This window comes from Equus asinus, chromosome 27 (genome assembly GCF_041296235.1).
Source record: "Equus asinus isolate D_3611 breed Donkey chromosome 27, EquAss-T2T_v2, whole genome shotgun sequence".
Lineage (NCBI taxonomy): Eukaryota > Metazoa > Chordata > Mammalia > Perissodactyla > Equidae > Equus > Equus asinus.
The window spans coordinates 19,417,607-19,437,426 of NC_091816.1; the positions used below are offsets into that span (position 1 = coordinate 19,417,607).

Genomic DNA, 19,820 nt, shown 5'->3' on the forward strand with positions numbered 1-19,820 from the left:
TTTGGAAAATGGGACTAAAAAAGTAGGAGAGGAGATAATATAAGAAAGCAATGTTAATATTTTCTTGTCACTATTGAGAGAATATAAGAATTCTGGAACATATGAATTAAAATTTACCTTTTTCATAGCAAGTTGTTAAGTAGATACTATTTTCTCAATTTGTAAGTTTTTCTCTCAACATGAAAGTAATATTACCATACTAAATTATATTTTGAAAATGGAGTCTAGGCAAAAAGAAAAAGAAAAAAGAAAGACTATGCCACCACACTAATTCAGCCAGTTTACATTCTGAATTTCTTTCTTGTTGTTTTTCCTAGTTGTATCCAGAGTGCACAAATTCCAATTTTTTTTCATGTGATAGCCCATCATTGGTTTATCGTAATCTTTAATAATGGCATGATATTCTTACTGAAAAGTGTAAACCTTAGTCATATCCCAACTTTTCATATTATAAATAATAATATTAACCTGTTTGTACATAGAACTGTAACTTTATTTTGGATGATTTCCTTAATATAAATTCTCAGAAGTAGAATTACTAGATCAAAGAAATTTAAGTTACTTGCCAAACTGTTTCCCAAAAGGACTGTAGCAATTTGCAATGCCACCGATTTCATCAGACTCTTGACATTGCATCTTGTTATTACGAAAATGGTTGCCAATTTAATAAGCAAAAAAAGTTCTATGTTTTAAGTTGTACATTTTAGATACTGTGAGATTATATGTTTATTTTTGTCCTAAGTGGAAAACAACTAGCAAAAAAGGAAATACAGTTCTTTGAGTTTTCTGTTTGTCATTAGATTTTAGGTTTTTTTCCTTAATTTGTATCCTCTTAAAATTATACTCTCCTTTAATCTGAAAACTTAGATTTGAGCCCAGATCTTGGCTTCTAACACCATTCTCCAGTAAAAGGAAGGAGAAATGGCTTTCCTTGGAGAAATGTCTGTTTTTCTAGAACTCGGGCAGGAAATATTCAAGATGAGCCTGGAGCACTTGCAGTGCCAGAAAGTAAGGAATCGCTCCTCTTCCAAAAATAAATAAAGTATATTGATGGTAATATGTTGAAGGACCCAGGAGCCAACTGAGGACTCCCGGTGACCAAAGCTGGAAAAATTCGAGCAACAAAGTAAATAAAATAGTGTTAGATTATAACCCAAAGTATCAAATAAATATCTATAAATCTACTGATATAAATAAATGATTGAATGAGTAAATAAATGGAGAGAGGGAAAAATCTCTTTTATAGAAAAATAATTTATGCAAATACTCTGCCTTCAAAGAGGGGAAGAATAAATTGTCACTTCTTAAATGTGGGCTTCATATGCTAAATCCCTTCTGAAGAGTACAGGATGGAAATGGGGAAATAATGAGTAATTTTGCAGTGGAGAAACCTGACAAAACTCCCTTAACCAGCTGCTCGAGGTCCACATAAACGGATGTCATGTTGATGGTACCTTCCCTTGATATGACGTGATGAGAACGGCACTTTATCTCTGTGGTCTTCCTCCTCAAAACCCATAACCCCAGTCTAATCTTGAGAAAAATATCAGACAGATTCCAGTAGAGAAGCATCCTACAAAATACTTGAACAGCACTGCTCAAAACTGTCAAGGTCAACCAAAAAAAGGAAAATCTGAGAAACTCTCACAGCCAAGAGGAACTCAAGGAGAGATGACAAATAAACGTACTGGGGGGTCCTGAATGGGATCCTGGAACAGAAAAAGATACTCAGTCAAAACTATGGAAATCTAAATAAACTATAGGCTTTAGTTAATAATAATGTATCATATTGATTCATTCATTTTGCTAAGTGTGCCATACTAAAATAGGATGTTAATAATGTGAGGAACTCGGTGAGAGGGTATGTGGAAACTTGTACTAATTTTCTCGATTTCTCTATAAATCTGAAGTGTTCTAAAAATAAAAAACTATTTAAACAAAAAGAAAACAGGATGTGTCAGCCGGCCAAGGACTGCCACACTCTCGAGGTTGGTGGCAGGTCAGGTATGTTATCTTTTCCACCCTAGGCAATTTTCCATTCCTTCAGATCTCTACAAATGTCATCTTTCTTAAAATCTGTGACATGCCTTTGTACATAAAAGTGTTCTGAGGGAGGAGACTGTATATTTGGTTCATTTCCTGGTAGAAGTAGATTTTTTTGACATTCATATTATACAAGTAACAATTCTATCAACCTGTATTGGGTTTATTTGGACCTGATGCAACTAATACTTGGATAGAATTCTACAATTAGTAAAACATTTTTACATACTATTCCTTTTGAGTCTCACAAACATCTGAGAAAGTGGATATTGTTATAATCATTCCCTCTTTCACAGGCATAAAAAATGATCCATGAAGTTAAGAGACTTGCCCAGATTTCAAACTCTCTTACCTCTCTGAATATATATGCTATATACCATTAATATTTTATAGATACTTTTTTCTAGGTATAGTGGACCAATATGTTATCATTTCTTTGAAAATACTGATTAAAGTTTAAATTTATTCCACAGTTCCATCTCTCTTATGCAGAGAAAGAATTGTTGGAGCGAGAGCCAAGAGGAGAAGCCCATCAGGAAGTTCTTAGGCGAGCAGCCAAAGATCTTCCCATCTATACCAGGACCATGTCTGGAGGTAGAGGTCGATAATGAGTGCTTTAGTACAATAGGTTGTGGTGACTGTTAGAAAGCAGATTTATATTCTTGAAACTACCAAACACTCATTGAGACACAGTGTGTAATAGCTTGAATTACTTTGAAATCTGTACTGTATAATTCCATAAAACAGAATGGAAACATGAATAACACTGTGGCACAGCAATGTCAACCAAATCAGAACTGAGTTAACTTCTGTTCTGCCTGCTTAGTTGTGACTCAGTAGAGATGTTAGAATTGCTGAAATCTTGATTTATAGTTGTAGTCTTTTTTTTTTTTTTGCTGAGGAAGATTTGCCCTGAGCTAACATCTATGAGAGTCTTCCTCTATTTTGTATGTGGATCGCCACCACAGTATGGCCACCAATGAGTGGTGTAGGTCCCCACCTGGGAACCAAACCTGGGCTGCCAAAGTGAAGCATGCCAAACTTAACCACTAGACCACGGGGCCAGCCCTTGTATTCATTTTTAAAGTTTAAACTATAGAGCCAGCCCTGATGGCCTAGTGGTTCAAGCTCAGCGTGCTCTGCTTCAGTGGCCTTGGTTCTGTTTCAAGGCGTGGAAATATACCACTCGTCTGTCAACAGCCATGCTGTGGCAGCAGCTCATATAAAGAACCAGAAGAACTTAAGACTACACACAACTATGTACTGGGGCTTGCAGGGGGAAAAAAGGAAGAAAAAAGGAGGAAGATTGACAGATGTTAGCTTAGGACAAAACTTCCCCTGCAGAAAATAAATAAATAAAGTTTTAATTATATACCTTCCTATTCTTATTTAATTTAAAGGAGCAAAATCTACAATGAACATAACATTGATAATTTTACATAAATTTATTTTTTATTTTTTTATTTTATTTATTTATTTTTTTGAGGAAGATTAGCCCTGAGCTAACTGCTGCCAATCCTCCTCTTTTTGTTGAGGAAGACTGGCCCTAAGCTAACATCCATGCCATCTTCCTCTACTTTATATGTGGGATGCCTACCATAGCATGGCTTTTGCCAAGCAGTGCCATGTCCACACCCAGGATCCCAACCGGCGAACCCTGGGCCACCAAAGTGGAACGTGCAAACTTAACCACTGCTCCTCCAGGCCGGCCGTTACATAAATTTAAAACAAATTATATAAATTACATAAAACTTAATTTAGGTATTGTTGCAATTTCTTTATCTTTAAAATTTATGCTAATATTTTTGCAAATGCAACTAAATTAATAAAACTATTTTACCTGAGTCAGATTTTTTAGGTAATTTAACAGCTATCTAATTAAAGAATTGTCTTAAAAACTGGCACACATGGGCTATTGATTACTTACTCACCAAGACTCACCCAGAAATTTTGTGACTTTAGACCTGTCTGGCCACTAACCCCATGTGACTGTTGAGCACTTAAAACGTGGCTGGTCCAAACTGAGATGCGCTTTAAGTGTAAAATATACAACTTGCAAAGACTTGGTACGAAAAAAAGAATGTATATCTCATTAATATTTTTATATTGCTTGTATTTGTTTCTAACACATTTAGAATCATAATTGAATCAAACTCTGCCTCTCACACAATTTTTTCGTGTTTGTTTTCCCCGTTTCTCAATGAGCAAGTAGTAATTTCTGCTTTAATGTTATGCCACTGCTTCTATCCCGCAAAGCCAGAGATGGGCTTGTGAGTGTTTGTGTATATTTCCCCTATATAAACCTAAATGAGCACTGAGGAAATTTAAGCCCCCTAAACGTAAATGACTCCTGAGTCTCCAAAGCCGGTTAATGATGGCAGAAGATGCAAAAACCTCATCTCCTCCTTCCAAGTGCAGTGTTTTCCCACCATACCCCTTGATACACCGAATGATGAGAAAGGGGGAAGCATAAGTCCTACCAGAACAAAGTATTCATGTTCATTAATAATAACCGCTACACTTTGTATTTATAAGTCATCTCCTTGTGTAGTTTATATAACGTTAAGACTGACCTCTCTTGTTCCTCTCAGGTATTGTATGCCTGTTTCCTGAGATGAACTTAGGACTTCAAATATTTGTGACAGTCTGGAATAGAATCTGGATTTCTTAATATGATCTTTATTTATACTTTCAGTGCAAAAATTCTGCATGCCTGCTAAAATCAGTATTAACTAACTAGAGGAATTGACTAAATTAAATTCCACAAAGTGTAATAAATGGATTATAATGCTGGTGTGATTGATCCCCTTCTGGAATGTGTAGAATGTAACGATGAGCACAATGCAGAAAAACGTTCAGTGGAGCAGCCACAGTAGCACGAAGGCAGGAATGGGAGGGGGTCCTTCTCACCCCCCCCCCCCCACCAGCCACACCCTTCTAAGACGCCATGTTCTGTGGATAACTTCCTTCCTCACTCTGGGAAAGTCTGTGGACTGAAGCAACTGAAAGGTTCAGTTGATGTTCACACACTTAGAGAGAATTGAAGAAAGTGAGTGGTAATATACATTGGGATTTTAGCATCCATTCTGAATCCACCGTACCTCTCCAAACCCGAAAGAGAAAAATGCCAGCTGGCTGGGTTAACCGGACTGCTGTGCAGAGAGCAAATTCAACCATGTACAGACTTGGGCGTGGGGTGTGGGAAGGCAGGGAGTTAAGCCTGTTCATCTCGTTTCTGTTTCTCCTGTGCTTTCTTCTGATCCAGCCATCTTCCGCTTTCTTACAGGGCTCTCTGAACTTTATTGTGTTATTACTTGTTTTTATTTTTATTAATTAGGACTATTTACGTTTTTAGCTCTCTCTTGCCCTCCATCCTTTCCTACAAAAAAATTTTTGTCGATTTTGACCAGGAAGATAACAGTTAGAGGTGATGTAATTAGCTTATCATTTTGCACACAGATGTTGATATTGTTTTCTTTTCAACACTTGCCAGAAAGGTTTTAAATTACGTGAGTAATATATGGATAAATTCTCAAAAAATTCAAGCACGACAGCTAAAATAAAATTCCCCCTCAACTGTTAGGAGTTTTTAAATGATAATCAGACAGTTCATTTTAAATTACACTGGGATGATTTTCATTGAACATAATTTGACACCTGGAGTGTTTTTTTATTAAAAGACTAAATTTCTGTTTATGAAAGACTATACACAAAACACTCATTGCTCTACTGTTTTGATTTCCTGTGAGTTCTTGCCCACTCTGATTTGAAAAGTGTTTTCCTGGTGTACTTTAAAGGCAAGATAATCACCATCTGGAGAGAATCTAGCCTTGCCCACCAAAACTCGCCTAGAAATTTTATGACTTTAGACCCATGCCACCATTATGGTAGCCACTAGTCTCTCGTGGCTCTTGAACACTTAACATGCGACTGTAGGTGTAGAATACAGAAAAGTTTCAAAGACATGGTATGAAAAACGATAAAATATGTCATTAACATGTTTATATTGATTATATGTTGAAATAATATTTTGGATGTATTAGGTAAAATAAAATATGTTATTCAAATTGATTTCCCCTGTTTTCTTTTTCCTTCTTTTCATGTGGCTCCTAGAGAGTTTGAAAGTACACCTGGGGCTCACATTCTGTTTCTTCTGGACAACACTGCCTTGCACTTAATACTTTGCATGGGCCAGTGGTACCTGACAGCTTTGCCTGGAATGTACCTGAGAGACCTGTTCACTCAGGAGATGGGTAGGCCATGCCATTCATCTCTGCAGTTCCAGAGAACGAAAGCTGTAAGGGGACGATTAAGAACTTCTCTCAGTATTGAAAACAACTCCATATACACATTGTTGTCTCATTTTATTCTTAATTTATAGCAACTGTTTCCTGTTTCAGAAACTATAATATTAGCTCATCTAATATTGGTAATTATTTGTGGCAAGTATTTTTTCCAAATTTTCAATTCATTAGTTCCGTTTTACGGATGCTACTGGACTGCCCACTTCATAACTCCTTTCCTGTAATTTTGGTAGCTTGCTTGCATCCTGTAAGACATCTGTGTACTGAAATAGCATCTCCAAATCAGACATCCATGATTGTCTCTGATATCTGTGTTAGAGGAGAGAGGATTGGGAATTCAGTTACGAGAATTAAAATTCTCTGTTGGAAGTACCTCCTCCAGTGCTCACTTCTAGTCTTGTATCTCACCCAACAGAGATGTCCCAGTTTAAGCAACTTAATCAAGATCATTCACAAATTTCTAAAATGTGGCTGTCTCCTCACCTGGTTATCCCAGTAGGGTGCAGGAAATAAACTGATTTAATGGAGGGAGACATTCTGTTTACTTTGAGAGAAATGGACACATTTGCACCCTTGTGAGCCTTGTTATGACTACTGGCAATTGAGAATGGCTTAGAGAAATTTCCCCAAAAGACCCTCTACTGTTGGGAACCCTCTCCAGAGAGCTGAGGCTGGGGGCGACTCATTCCATTTTGCTATTTACAGAGTCGAATATCTCATTTTTACCAAATTTAAATTCAGTGTGCTCTTGAAATTTAAATTTGGATAGATGATAGAAGCCGTTTAATTGTATATTCAGTTCACTGTTAAATTTAAGTCTAAGTGGAGCTTTTTGTTCCTAGCAATCCGATATTGTGACAGATGCCAACTTATAAAGCCAGATCGCTGCCATCACTGTTCCGTCTGTGATAAGTAAGAAAACTTTTCACTTCTAAAATGTCTACGTGCTGGTGGGCTTTTTATTTAACATGTTTCTTTTATCACTGTTTTTCCAAGTTGTTTCCTTTTCTCCTTATTCATGCTTCTCACACCTTTATTTAGGAAATATATTTGGCACAGTCACTTGCATTAATATGAATGTGGCTTAGGGTGCCAATCAATTGTCCCTTTTTCCCTAGATTCACACTGGCATGATGTGCACGATTTTTAGCAGCTCAGACTTGGCTAGTCCTATTTAACAAATACTTCTGTGACTCTTTGCCATCTTTATAGAGATATATAGACTTCATGACATGTCAGATGTTATTATATACTTAATATACCAAAAGGACAGTACTGCTTGGCTTAAGGATTGATGTTAAAGGAAAAGTTTTATACAGACATTCTGTTGATCTCTTGACATTTTACACTTTCTCTTTAGCATAAGATAGTTGTATGTTAACATATTGCATTGCATTGTTTTTAGAAAATGAGCTCTTTGATTTGCATCTTAAAGCATGTGTATTTTGAATTTAAAGTTCTATTATCATGTCGTAACTAGAATTGGCTATAGTGTTTATTATAGATCAGGACTTTTGCTATTATTCAATTTTTAGATAAGTCAATGATTTTGCAATATTTTACTTGCCACAGCTTTTTGTGAAATAACCATTTTATATTTCCTTTTTATAATTTAATGGGATTAAAATTTTAGGAGCTGTTAAGTTTTGTGTGTTTTTTTTAGATGTATTTTGAAGATGGATCATCATTGCCCATGGTGAGTATGGCTCTATACGTAAACAAGTTTCTGTCCTTATAACTTAAATTAAATCATTTATCTATTTAAATCATTTTATAAATGAAATCTTGCCTTAGCTGACCTAGGAGGTACTTTCAGGTTTAGTTTCTAGTGTTTGTTTATTTCACTCAAAAAGAGCCTTTATTCAGGAGAATTCCCATGAAATAATTTTAGAACCAATAGGTTAACAGTCTAGAAGTTAATTTCTCCTGAAATTACCAAATACACATTAAACAAGGGTTGCCACTTAGAATTCATTAGTATTTTTTAAAATATTTCTGGGGACAGCCTGGTGGCGCAGTGGTTACGTTCGCATGTTCTGCTTCGGCAGCCCGGGGTTCACTGGTTTGTATCCCGGGAGTGGACTTACGCACCGCTTGTCAAGCCATTCTGTGGCAGGCATCCCACATATAAAGTAGAGGAAGATGGGCACGGACGTTAGCTCAGGGCCAGTCTTCCTCAGCAAAAAGAGGAGGATTGGCAGCAGATGTTAGCTCAGGGCTAATCTTCCTCACACACACACAAAAAAGAAACCTAAAAACATTTGTAAGTCATGAAATTAGGTAACTTGAAAGAGGGTTATTTGAAAGGTCTAATTAAGTAATGAAGGTTGATTTTTCTACTTTTCCCTGTAATTTTTCCTCTCAGTGTGCCCGTACCTGTGACAGCCACGCTAAGGTTGCCAGCCAGGTTGGGTTTGGACCTTAAGCATGATTATTCTCCAAGCCTTATCTCTTTCAGAGGTGGCTCAAGAGAAGGGTAGACATGCCCACAAATCTGCACTAGGTGTAGGTTGAAACATATGCAGACAATGGTTATCTTAGCTGTAAGGGATGGTAGGGGAATGTCGGGTTTACCGTCTTCTATATCTTTCTCCAGGATTCTTCTGCCTTTTCTCCACCTAGATTTTCTCTTTTATAGTGTGAAGGCTAGTTAACTCATGTGAGAATAATGTTCTTCTCAAAGAAAGATCTCAATAAATAACCTCCCTTTGTATTAATTTTCATTTGTAGTCATTCTTATGCTTCCTTCATTCTTTCATTCTCTTCATTCATTCTGTTCCTTTCTCAGCAAGTGTTTTTTTCCCTGATATCTTTAACTGTAAGTCTTCTTCATCCTCCTTATGTTCTCTGTTGACCTGCCAGTAGCACACGCCGTCAGTGCCCACCCATAGCCTGTGATGCACCGGTGAGGTCCGTGCACCTGCAGTGGACAGTTCCCCTGCCCGCTGACGGCTCCCCACCTCAGGCACCGCTGTTTCTCTGCTTGTCTGCCTGAGGGCTCTCTTCCCCCTTGGGAAGTTTGTTCAGCTGGTCAGCCGGGCCGTCCAGAAGTGCCAAGGCATTAGTGCTTCCAGAGGCCACCCTCAACCGGTGAGGGACTGGCCAAGAACATGTGTTTTGTTGGCTTTCCTCCCTTCCTTGTTTCAGATAAACTGTATCCAAGTTCTTGTCTCAGGGTCTGCCTTTGGGGGAGCCCATACCAAGACACCCTCCTTTCCGGATAACTGTGTATTCTAGGTATGACTTAGCAGAGTGGGAAAGAAATCAAGGGCAAAGAGGTGACTCCACTTTTTATGCCTTAAAGTAATAAGACACTGTGATGATAAGGAATGGAGAGATGGAAACAATCAGGATTAATCCCAAGCTAGCACACCCCTGTAAAGCTTGCCAGGCCCTTGCTATCCTCACAAAGTTACGGAAGTAGAGAATAATAATTTATGATGAAGCAATCTTTCTAAATCTGCAATTTATTTGGCTTTATAAGAAGCTTATAGCGTAATTTGACAATCTTTCACATTTTGGCAGACCCTATTAAATAAGTGAAGGGGGACAGATGCAAGATTCGAGAGTTTTAAAAAATGGACTCAAATCACAAACCTGTGTACCGCCTGTTGGTGTCTCGCCCTTTGAGGCAGTGTGGAAGGAGCTGAGGGAGCTGACGGCAGTGCCTTTCAGCCTCTGTGCTGTTGCTTCTCTGCACTGTTGCCTCCCCTGCTGTAGCCGCTGTCCCAGGCCCCCGTCTCAGCTCTGGGCGCTCCCTCGCAGAAAGCAGTGCCAGGTCGATTTGGGAAGGGCTTAGTGTCAAAGGCCTGATATTCACCTTGTGCCAGCTGAGTAGAGTGGCCATTTTATCTATTTATTTTAAATTTCAAATTAAAATTTTAAATTAAAAAATTTATAGATAACACATACTCGTAGTTCTACATTAAAAAATAAAAAAAGTCCATGTGTTCTTCCTGGGCCCCCTCTCCTTCTTCCCTTCTTCATAGGAAACCAGTGTTGCTAAATGTCATGTGTACTTTTCAGATATAAATGTGTGTGTTAAATTATTTTTATACACACAAAAATTTTTTTGACACACTTTTTTTAAACACAAGTGGTTCCATTATGGACTGAATCTCTGCCTTTTGTTTTTCCCTACTCTTAATGTATCCTAGAAAATTTTCCATATTAATATATTAAAAATCTTTTTTATAGCCATTTTACATAGCCATTATAAAAGGCTCTAAATAAAATGAATATAAAAGTCACTTATTAAAAGAACTCTGTGATGTTCCCAAGCTGTGGGGCAACCTTTTTATACTGGTCTTTGTATACGATTTTGAAGTTCAGTATCTGTCAACTTTAAGCATTTGAAAAGTGAGAGAACAGCGCTTCTCTGTTGTCAGTGACTGGAGCTTATCTGCTGTGGCGGGTTAAGATTACCATCAGGCTGCAGGGGTCAACCTCACACTGTTTTAACTAAAGGAGAGATCCTGCAGTTTTTGCTTTATTGGATTTCCTATCAGAGAAGCATTTTTTCTTTTAATATACAATTTTCACTTATTCATTAATTATATTAATGATATACTTTGACATGCTTGCCAAAGGGTTAGGTAACACTAATTAAATAATGTCAGCTTCAGTTTATTGAGTGCCTATAATATGTTAGAGACTATATATACATATATGTAAAATCTGTAATCCTTACAACAATGACACAAATTAGTAGAAATTATTCGTCCCATTTTAAGGAGGAGGAAAGTGAGGCTGCGAATAGTTAAAGACTGGGCGTAAAGTCACATAGCAAGATTTTTGAACTTCAAAGGCCACATTCTTTCCATTTTTTTGCCTGTATTATGTTCCTTTTCTAATTTAGACTCAGAAAGCAATTACCCTGAAACAGAGGCAATAGCCGTTTACACTGAATTTAAACAAGGTGTAAGGGATATTCACCTAGAGCGTGTTTTGTTTCTCCCCATAAAATCATTCAGACTCAGAGTATGTCCTCTTCCTTTTCAAATTGAGTCTGCAAAGCAGCAGGCAGTTAAAATATGTCACCCAAAGCTGTGTGTCATGAAGAGAGTAAGGTATTATTAAAAATAAATATTATTACTATATTTCCTGAAGTATAAAGTCTATCAAACTCTAAAATACTTGGTCTTTATATACTGCCTTTCTCCTATGTCTGCTGGCTCTGACATGGCAAACTGCACCATGCTTCTGAGTGGAAGTTAAATTAAGCTAAATTAGGTGTTATAAAATCTGTGATCAAAATCATCTTACTTTCTATAAAAATGCTATTTGTCATTTAATACAAAAATTGCTTCTCCCATTTGTATGGGAAGAGGAATCCTCTTGCCTATCCCTTCTCGTTTTCCCCTAGTCCACAGAAGTGACATTGTCTTCACCCACAAAGTCCCAAGTCTTGCAGCACCCCAGCCTTTGTCCCCCCATTCTCTCCTCTGGAAACCAGCTCAGGCAAGCGAAGGGAATATCTGGATCCTTCTGAGGCAGAATATAGTTAGACTAGGCTTGTATGGAACTGTCTGCAGTATTATTTCTTGCCCTTTTGTCATTCAGATGCCATAAAAGGCAGTCTCAGTAATTGCTTTGCCCTTACCCTGGAGTCTCTAAGGCTGCAAATATAACTTTTCATACACGGTGCACCCACAATTTTGCCTTCGTTAGGAATTTATTTTCCATATAGAATACCCTTAAGTCCAAAAATTCCTGAATCTAATGCTGTTCCCTTTACTTTATATTTTTTGAGGTAGAAGATATAAACATTTTCTTCCTTTTCCCCCCCAAATTTCTGGTTTACTCATAAGCCAGGTAAATGTTTCCCTTTTTTATTTTTTTAATTTTAAAAATTTGTTTTTTTATTGTAAGAACCCTTACCTGAGATCTACCCTCTTAAATTTTTTTTTTTTTTTTAAAGATTTTATTTTTTCCTTTTTCTCCCCAAAGCCCCCCGGTACATTGTTGTGTATTCTTCATTGTGGGTTCTTCTAGTTGTGGCATGTGGGACGCTGCCTCAGCGTGGTCTGATGAGCAGTGCCATGTCCGCGCCCAGGATTCGAACTGACGAAACACTGGGCCGCCTACAGCGGAGCGCGCGAACTTAACCACTCGGCCACGGGGCCAGCCCCTACCCTCTTAAATTTTTAAGTGCGCAATACAGTATTAACTGTCGACACAGTGTTGTGCAGCAGATCTTTAGAACTTACTCAACTTGTATAACTGAGTAAATATTTTTCTATGAATGTAGTTTCACTAACCATTTGGAAAGAAGAATGTTTCCATTTATTAGCAAAGTCAATAGAGAGTGAATTACCTTGCCAGCAGTAGAGTAGGAACACAGAGGTTTGAGGAGAGGAAACAGTATTGTATGTTCTATGTAATAGGTTTTTTATACCAGTTAACAAAGTTAACCAGTGAAGATGGCAGCTAATGCCACTTAGGTGCTGTGTCGCATTTGCACAAGGTCATCCAGGAATTCCCTTGTCTTTATGAAAAGGAAAAAAAGAAAAAACTCTGATAGAAAAAAATGTGACTATGAACTATGAATTGTATTGTGTTTGTATTTGTTGATAAAATAGTTTGAATTCTTACCCCTCCCCCAAATATAATGATTTTAAAGTAAGAACTGAGAATTATAAATCTTTCAGAAATATAGAATATAGAGCTGGCTCTCAGAAAGGATGTCAGAATGAATGCTTATTTTACAGATAAGGAAAATGAAATTCTTAGAGACTATTCTACTTTCTCAGGGCCACATAATTATTTAGTGTCAAAGTGCATTACAACCCTGGCTGTCTGGCTTCCGGTCCTATTTCTTTTCCTAAACCTCCCATTTAACGTGCTTTGATCATCTGGTTGCTTCAGTGGCATGCTGATGGCATCCACCTAGTTTGTGAAGATCGTTCATCTAATTTGGGAAAACGTGAAAGATTTTAAATTACTTAATCATAGTTAGAATCAAACCTACAGTTAGCATGGAGGAAGCGCTTAGTAAATTCCTCATGTCTGCCTGACTTTGTTAGGTTTCTCACAATCTCTATGCTTTTAGGCATGAGCTTCTTTGTATAATTGGACATGAAATACAGTTACATGGTTGATGATTGACTAAACCAATATTACCTATCAAATTTTAAAATCTAAACACAGAAATTCCTTTTTAGTGAAATGGACTTTTTAATGTCTGCATGTGTAAAGAAATCTTAGGAGTTATGCTTAAAGAAATGCCAATAAGTTTTAAATGGTAGGACACCAAACGCTGTGTTAACGTTGAGCATATGTATACCTAGGGTGAAAATGTACAACTCATTGAAAATGTTGTTTTTGTTTTGTTAACAGGGTGAACAATTGTGTTGGATTTTCAAACTATAAATTTTTCCTCCTTTTCTTGGCTTATTCCCTGCTGTACTGCCTTTTTATTGCTGCTACAGATTTACAGTATTTTATCAAATTTTGGACAGTAAGTCATTACCTTGGTGACTTTTTCTTGGTATACAAAAATAGAGACATTTTCAGTAGTAAATTATTTCAGACACTAATTTTATAGAATAGAGCTAATTTATATAGAGTCAGTCCTCATTATTCGCAGATTCTGTATTTGTGAATTCACCTACTTGCTGACATTTATTTGTAACCCCAAAGTCAGTAGTCACAGAGCTTTTGTGGCTGTTTGCACAGAGTTGGAAGAATTTGAGTCGCTTCATGTGCACATTCCCCATTGAGATCAGACAAGGCGACATTCTGCCTTCTTGTTTGAACTCTCATACTGTAAACAAGTGTGGTTTTCAATCTATTTAGTGCCACGCTTTTTGCATTTTTGTGCTCTTTGTTGGTGATTTCGCTGTTGAAAATGGTCTTCACGCATAGTGCTGAAGTGCTGTCTCGTGTTTCGAAGCAAAAGAAGACTGTGATGTACCTTATGGAGAAAATATGTGTTAAGATAAGCTTCCTTCAGGCATGAATTAGGGTGCTGTTGGCTGAGTACATTAATGAATCGACAATATATATTAAATAAGGTATCAATAAGGTACCTTTAAGCAGAAACACATAAAATATTCTCTATTTATCAGCTGATGAAAATATTGTGACCAGAGGCTTGCAGAACCCTAACCCTGTATTTTCCTAGGAACAGTGATTCACTATTCACGAATTCAGTGTTCACGGCAAGTTTATAGGACACACCCCCTGCGAATAATGAGAATTGACTGTGTAAGATTTTTTGAGTACTTAGAAATGTTTTCTTTATGTGTAAAAAGATTTTTTTTTAGCTATTAGTCTGTAATATTCTGAATTGTTATTAAGTACAGGCTTTAGGTGACTCATTTGTTTTCTGCACTGTATATTTTCAATGAAGCAAAACAAAATTAAAAAATCAATATTGAAAGATACATCCTGTGAACAGCAAACGATGGTGAAAAACAGTTCTTCTCTGCCAGGATTGCTTTATTATTTTCATTAAATTATCCTTTATTAGGATGAGACTTTCTGAATGGCTAGATCATTTGTGTGAGCTTTGAGCCACATTCAATACTGAAGATTTCTTGAATGCCTGCCATGTGCCAGTTACATCAATAAGCACTAGGAGCACACAGGTGCATGGGCATGCTCCTAGCATTCAAGGCCACCCCCAGCATCCAGCTCGAAGAATGATCCCTAATGAAAGTCCGAGAGAATGTTACCTCACTGCTCCTCATCTCTGTGGATGGTTTTAGTTCCAGACCACAAATACATTTGTAAAGGGATGACCAGAGTTTCTACTGCGAGGACTCTGCTGTCAAAAGCTATCAGTAAGATCTTGTGACCTGTGTCAGTGTGACAGACACTCCAGGATATTGAAACAGTACAACCTTCTATCAGAAGGGGACACCTCCCAGCAGCTTTGGTGCCTCTCTAAGTGTCCATAGCCCCAAGCCTGCCATTCTAGAGCGAGTCTGGGTCTCCTTGGACAATACAAACAATGACAGTCAAACTGGTTTTCCTTTGAGATGGCCTGTGGTTTCAGCCCATGGATGTTGTAAGGTTCATTTTAGGCAGGTGTTATGCACTAGTGTTGATCTTTTCTGTGATGCTGTTATTTAAAATAGCTTGCAGCATTATTGTGAATGTGTTGTTGTATGTGTTCTTGAGTTGATGCTGTTGTTTGTAGTGATGTAAAACATGAATGAGAATAGTAGCCAAATTGTGCCAATTACCCTTCATTTTCAGGCATTATAGTAAAACTATTTTAACACTTATAAATCCATAGTATGTTAACAAAACATTTTCAGGAAGTAAATGAAAAACTGTTTTATAGTTTTGCTTCCTGTTATAGTTTACCCACAGGATACCATAATTTTTCTGTGATTCAGTTATGTAAAGCAAAATAAATATTCCAAATTCTAATATCTTTTCCGTATATGTACTCATATTCCAGTAAACATTTATTTTAATGATGATATGTATTTTTTCCTGAAAGTTTTTACATAAAGCCATGTATCTTTCTCCATATCTAAATTTTTTAAAAAATTAAAGCAAAAAAGAAAATCTTACATACTTATAGAAGTAGGGAATACTTATCCCTTTGACAAAACATTTTATTTTCTTCCTTTCTTTATAGAATGGCCTACCTGATACTCAAGCCAAGTTCCATATTATGTTTTTATTCTTTGCTGCAGCTATGTTTTCTGTCAGCTTGTCTTCTCTGTTTGGCTATCATTGTTGGCTAGTCAGCAAAAATAAATCTACATTAGGTGAGTATCCAATTATTGTAGTTAACAGAACTTTAAGTACATAAGTAGATATTTGTCAAAAGTTGCCATATGATTAAATGCCAACCTGTCCTGAAGTGGTAAAAATCATAATTTCTCACACTGTTTTGTGGGATGTGACTTAGACACATACATATTCACTCATTCTGTATATTTATGGACTGTCCATTGTGTGTGAAGCATTGTGTATATATAGTGGTGAGCAAGGGCAAAACAGTCTAGTGAGGGGCACAGAAAATCAATAACCAAACATACAAGTAATTACAAAATGCAAAGTGCTTTAAAGGAAACAGACAGGATGCTGAGCTATGAATCAAGGGCTGGGGAGGCTGGAAGGGACCCTATTTAGATAAAATGGTCAGGGAAGAGCTTACCAAAACAAAGAGTATTTAACCTAAGAAGTCAGTCATGGAAAGAGCCAGAACATCTCAGGCAGAGAAAACAGTATGTTCAAAAGCCCTACAGAGATGGGATGCAGCAAAAGCAGTGGTTAGTGGGAAAGGTATAGCTACAAATGCTTACATAAAAAGGAAGAAATACGGGCCGGCCCAGTAGCATAGTAGTTAAGTTTGTATGCTCTGCTTTGGCAGCCCGGGGTTTGCCAGGGTGGATCCCAGGTGCAGACCTATGCACTGCTTATCAAGCCATGCTGTGGCAGGCATCCCACATATAAAATAGAGGAAGATGGGCACAGATGTTAGCTCAGGGCCACATTTCCTCAGCAAAAAGAGGAAGATTGGCAGCAGATTTAGCTGAGGGCCAGTCTTCCTCACCAAACCAAACCAAACCAAACCAAAAAACCCTCCCAATAAAGAAAAGCTCAGGACCAGATGGCTTCACTGGTGAATTCTACTCAACTTTTAAGAAGAATTAACACCATTTCTTCTCAAACTTTGCCAAAACTTAGAAAAGAAGGAAACACTTCCTAACTCATTCTATGGGGCCAACACTGCCTTAATACCAGTGCCAGACAAAGACATCACAAGAAAAGAAAACTACAAACCAATATCCCTTATGAATATAGATGCAAAAAATCCTCAATGAAATACTAGCAAATCAAGTCCAGCAGCATATTAAAGGGATTATATACCATGACCAAGTAGGGTTTATCCCAGGAATGCAAGGATGGTTCAATATACAAAAATCAATCAATGGTATTCTACCACATTAATAGAATGAAGGAAAAAAACCCAAGATCATCTCAACTGATACAGAAAACATGTTTGACAAAATACAACACCTTTTCTTGATAAAAACACTTAACCTAGGAATAGAAAGGAACTTCCTCAACTTGATAAAGGGCTAATGAGAAAGCCACAGCTGCTGTGATACTCAATGGTGAAAACCAAAAATCTTCTCCTTAAGATCAGGAAAAAAGCAAGGATGCCCTCTTTCACTTCTGCTATTCAACACTATACTAGAAATTCTACCTGGAGAAATTAATCAAGAAAAAGAAAGGCATCAAAATTGAAAAGGAAGAAGTAAAACTATCCTTTTTTTGCAGATGACATGACCTTATATGTAGAAAACTTTAGAGCATCCATAGAAGAACTCTTAGAGCTAATACAGTCTGCAAAGATCAATATGCAAAAAATTAGCTGAACTCTGTACACTAGCAATGAACCATCCAAAAAGGACATTAAGAAAACAATTTACAAAAGCATGCAAAGTAATAAAATACTTAGGAATAAATTTATCCACGGAGGTGCAACACTAGAACACTGAGACTACAAAGCATGGCTGAAAGAGAGCAAAGACCTGAGGGAATGGTAAGACTTCCCATGTTCAGAGATTAGAAGTCTTAAGATTGTTAACATGGCAGTACGACCCAAAGTGATTGACAGATTCAGTAACGTCCCTATTACAACTTCACTGGCATATCTTGTAGAAATGGAAAAGCTGATTCTCGATTCCTGTGGAATTTCAAGGGGCCCTAAATAGCAAAAACAATATCCACCAAAAAGTAAAATGAAGTTCTTTTTGTTTTCAAAACTTATACAAAGCTACAGTGATCAAAATAGTGTGGTACTGGCACAAGTACAGAGATATAACCCAATGGAATAGAATTGAGAGTGCAGAAATAAACTTATACATCTTTGGCCAACTGATTTTTGACAAGAGTACCAAGACCATTCAATGGGGGAAAGAATGGTATCCTAAAAAAAATGGTGCTGGGACAACTGGGTATCCACATGCAGAAGAATGAAATTGGACCTCCAAGTCAGACTGTTTACAAAAATTAACTCAGAATGGTTCAATTACCTAAATGGAAGAGCTAAAACTATAATAGTCTTAGAAGAAAACATTGGGATAAATCTTCAGAACCTTGTATATGGCAATGAATTCTTAGATGGAACACCAAAAGCATGAGCAACAACCAAAAAAAATAGATAAATTGGGCACTATCAAAATTAAAAACATTTGTGCATCAAAGGACATTATCAAAAAAGTCAAAAGACAACCTACAGAATGAGAATAATATTTGTAAATTATATATCTGATAGTGGTCTAATATCCAGAATATACAACTCAACAACAGAAAGACAAACAGCCCAATTTAAAAACTGGCAAAGGATCTGAATAGACATTTAAATAGACATTCTCCAAAAGAAAATATACAGATGTCCAGCAAGCACATAAAAACATGTTGAGCGTCATTAGTCATTAGGGAAATACAAATCAAAACCACAGTGAAGTGCCAATGCACACTTACTAAGATGGCTATGATCAAAAAAACAGGAAACAAGTGTTGGCAAGGATGTGGAAAAAATGGAAGCTTCACATGTTGCTGGTTGGAATATAAAATGGTGCAGCCACTGTGAAAACAGTTTGGCAATTCCTCAGAAAATTAAATATAGAATTACCATATGACCCAGCAATTCCACTCCTACATGTGTACCCAAAAGAATTGAAAACAAGGACTCAACAGATTCTCGTGCCTCAATGTCCATAGCAGCATTATTCACAATAGCCAGAAGATGGAGACAACCCAAGTCCCATCAAAAGATGAATGGATAATGTGGTATTCCTATAAAATGGAATATTATTCAGTCTTAGAAAAGCATGAAGTACTGATACAACATGTATGAACCTCAAAAACATAAGTAAAAGAAGCCAAACACAGAAGCTTACATATTATATAATTCCATTTATATGAACTATCCGGAAGAGAATAGAAAGAAATAGAATAGAATAGAAAGCCTCTTGGTGGTTTCCAGGAGGTGGGGAGGAGAGGGAATGGAGAGTGACTGCTTAACAAGCGTAGGGTTCCTTCTGGGATGATGAAAAGACTTTGGAGCTTGATGTAGATGGTAGTTGCACAAAATTGTGAGTGTACTAAATGCCACTGAATTGTTCACTTCAAAATGGCTCATTTTATGTTCTGTGAATTCCATCTCAATTATTTTTAAAAAGCCCTATAGAAAAAGAACTAGAAATGTTTGAGAAACTATCCGTGTGGCTGGAACTAGAAACCTAAAGAACGGAAAATATACTATGAAGTTTGGGAAGTAAGCAGGGACTAAGCTAAGTAGAGTCTTCTAGACTATGAATAGGAGTTTGGGAATGCCATCAGGACTTAGAAATCCTCGTGATCTCAAAGGACACTTCGAGCTATGAGATTCAATTATTATAATAGTCAGTGAAAATTAGTTGTAGTATATAGTCAGTGAATGTTAATTTTTAATATTCAAGTGAAATCTTGTTACAGCTAGTACTATTATGGTGA

The 19,820-nt window shown here is 37.0% G+C and overlaps 1 protein-coding gene across 2 annotated transcripts in view; it reads left to right on the top strand.

Moving 5' to 3' along the window:
* The window catches only part of ZDHHC2 (zinc finger DHHC-type palmitoyltransferase 2), a 65,952-nt gene that overhangs the window by 33,511 nt on the left and 12,621 nt on the right, over window positions 1–19,820 (top strand). For both annotated transcript variants that reach the window (XM_044760641.2, XM_014836512.3), the window contains exons 4-8: window positions 2,517–2,637; window positions 7,190–7,259; window positions 8,011–8,043; window positions 13,686–13,806; window positions 15,943–16,075. In XM_044760641.2, the coding sequence (XP_044616576.1) occupies window positions 2,517–2,637; window positions 7,190–7,259; window positions 8,011–8,043; window positions 13,686–13,806; window positions 15,943–16,075 (478 nt within the window). The remainder of the gene's footprint in view (window positions 1–2,516; window positions 2,638–7,189; window positions 7,260–8,010; window positions 8,044–13,685; window positions 13,807–15,942; window positions 16,076–19,820) is intronic.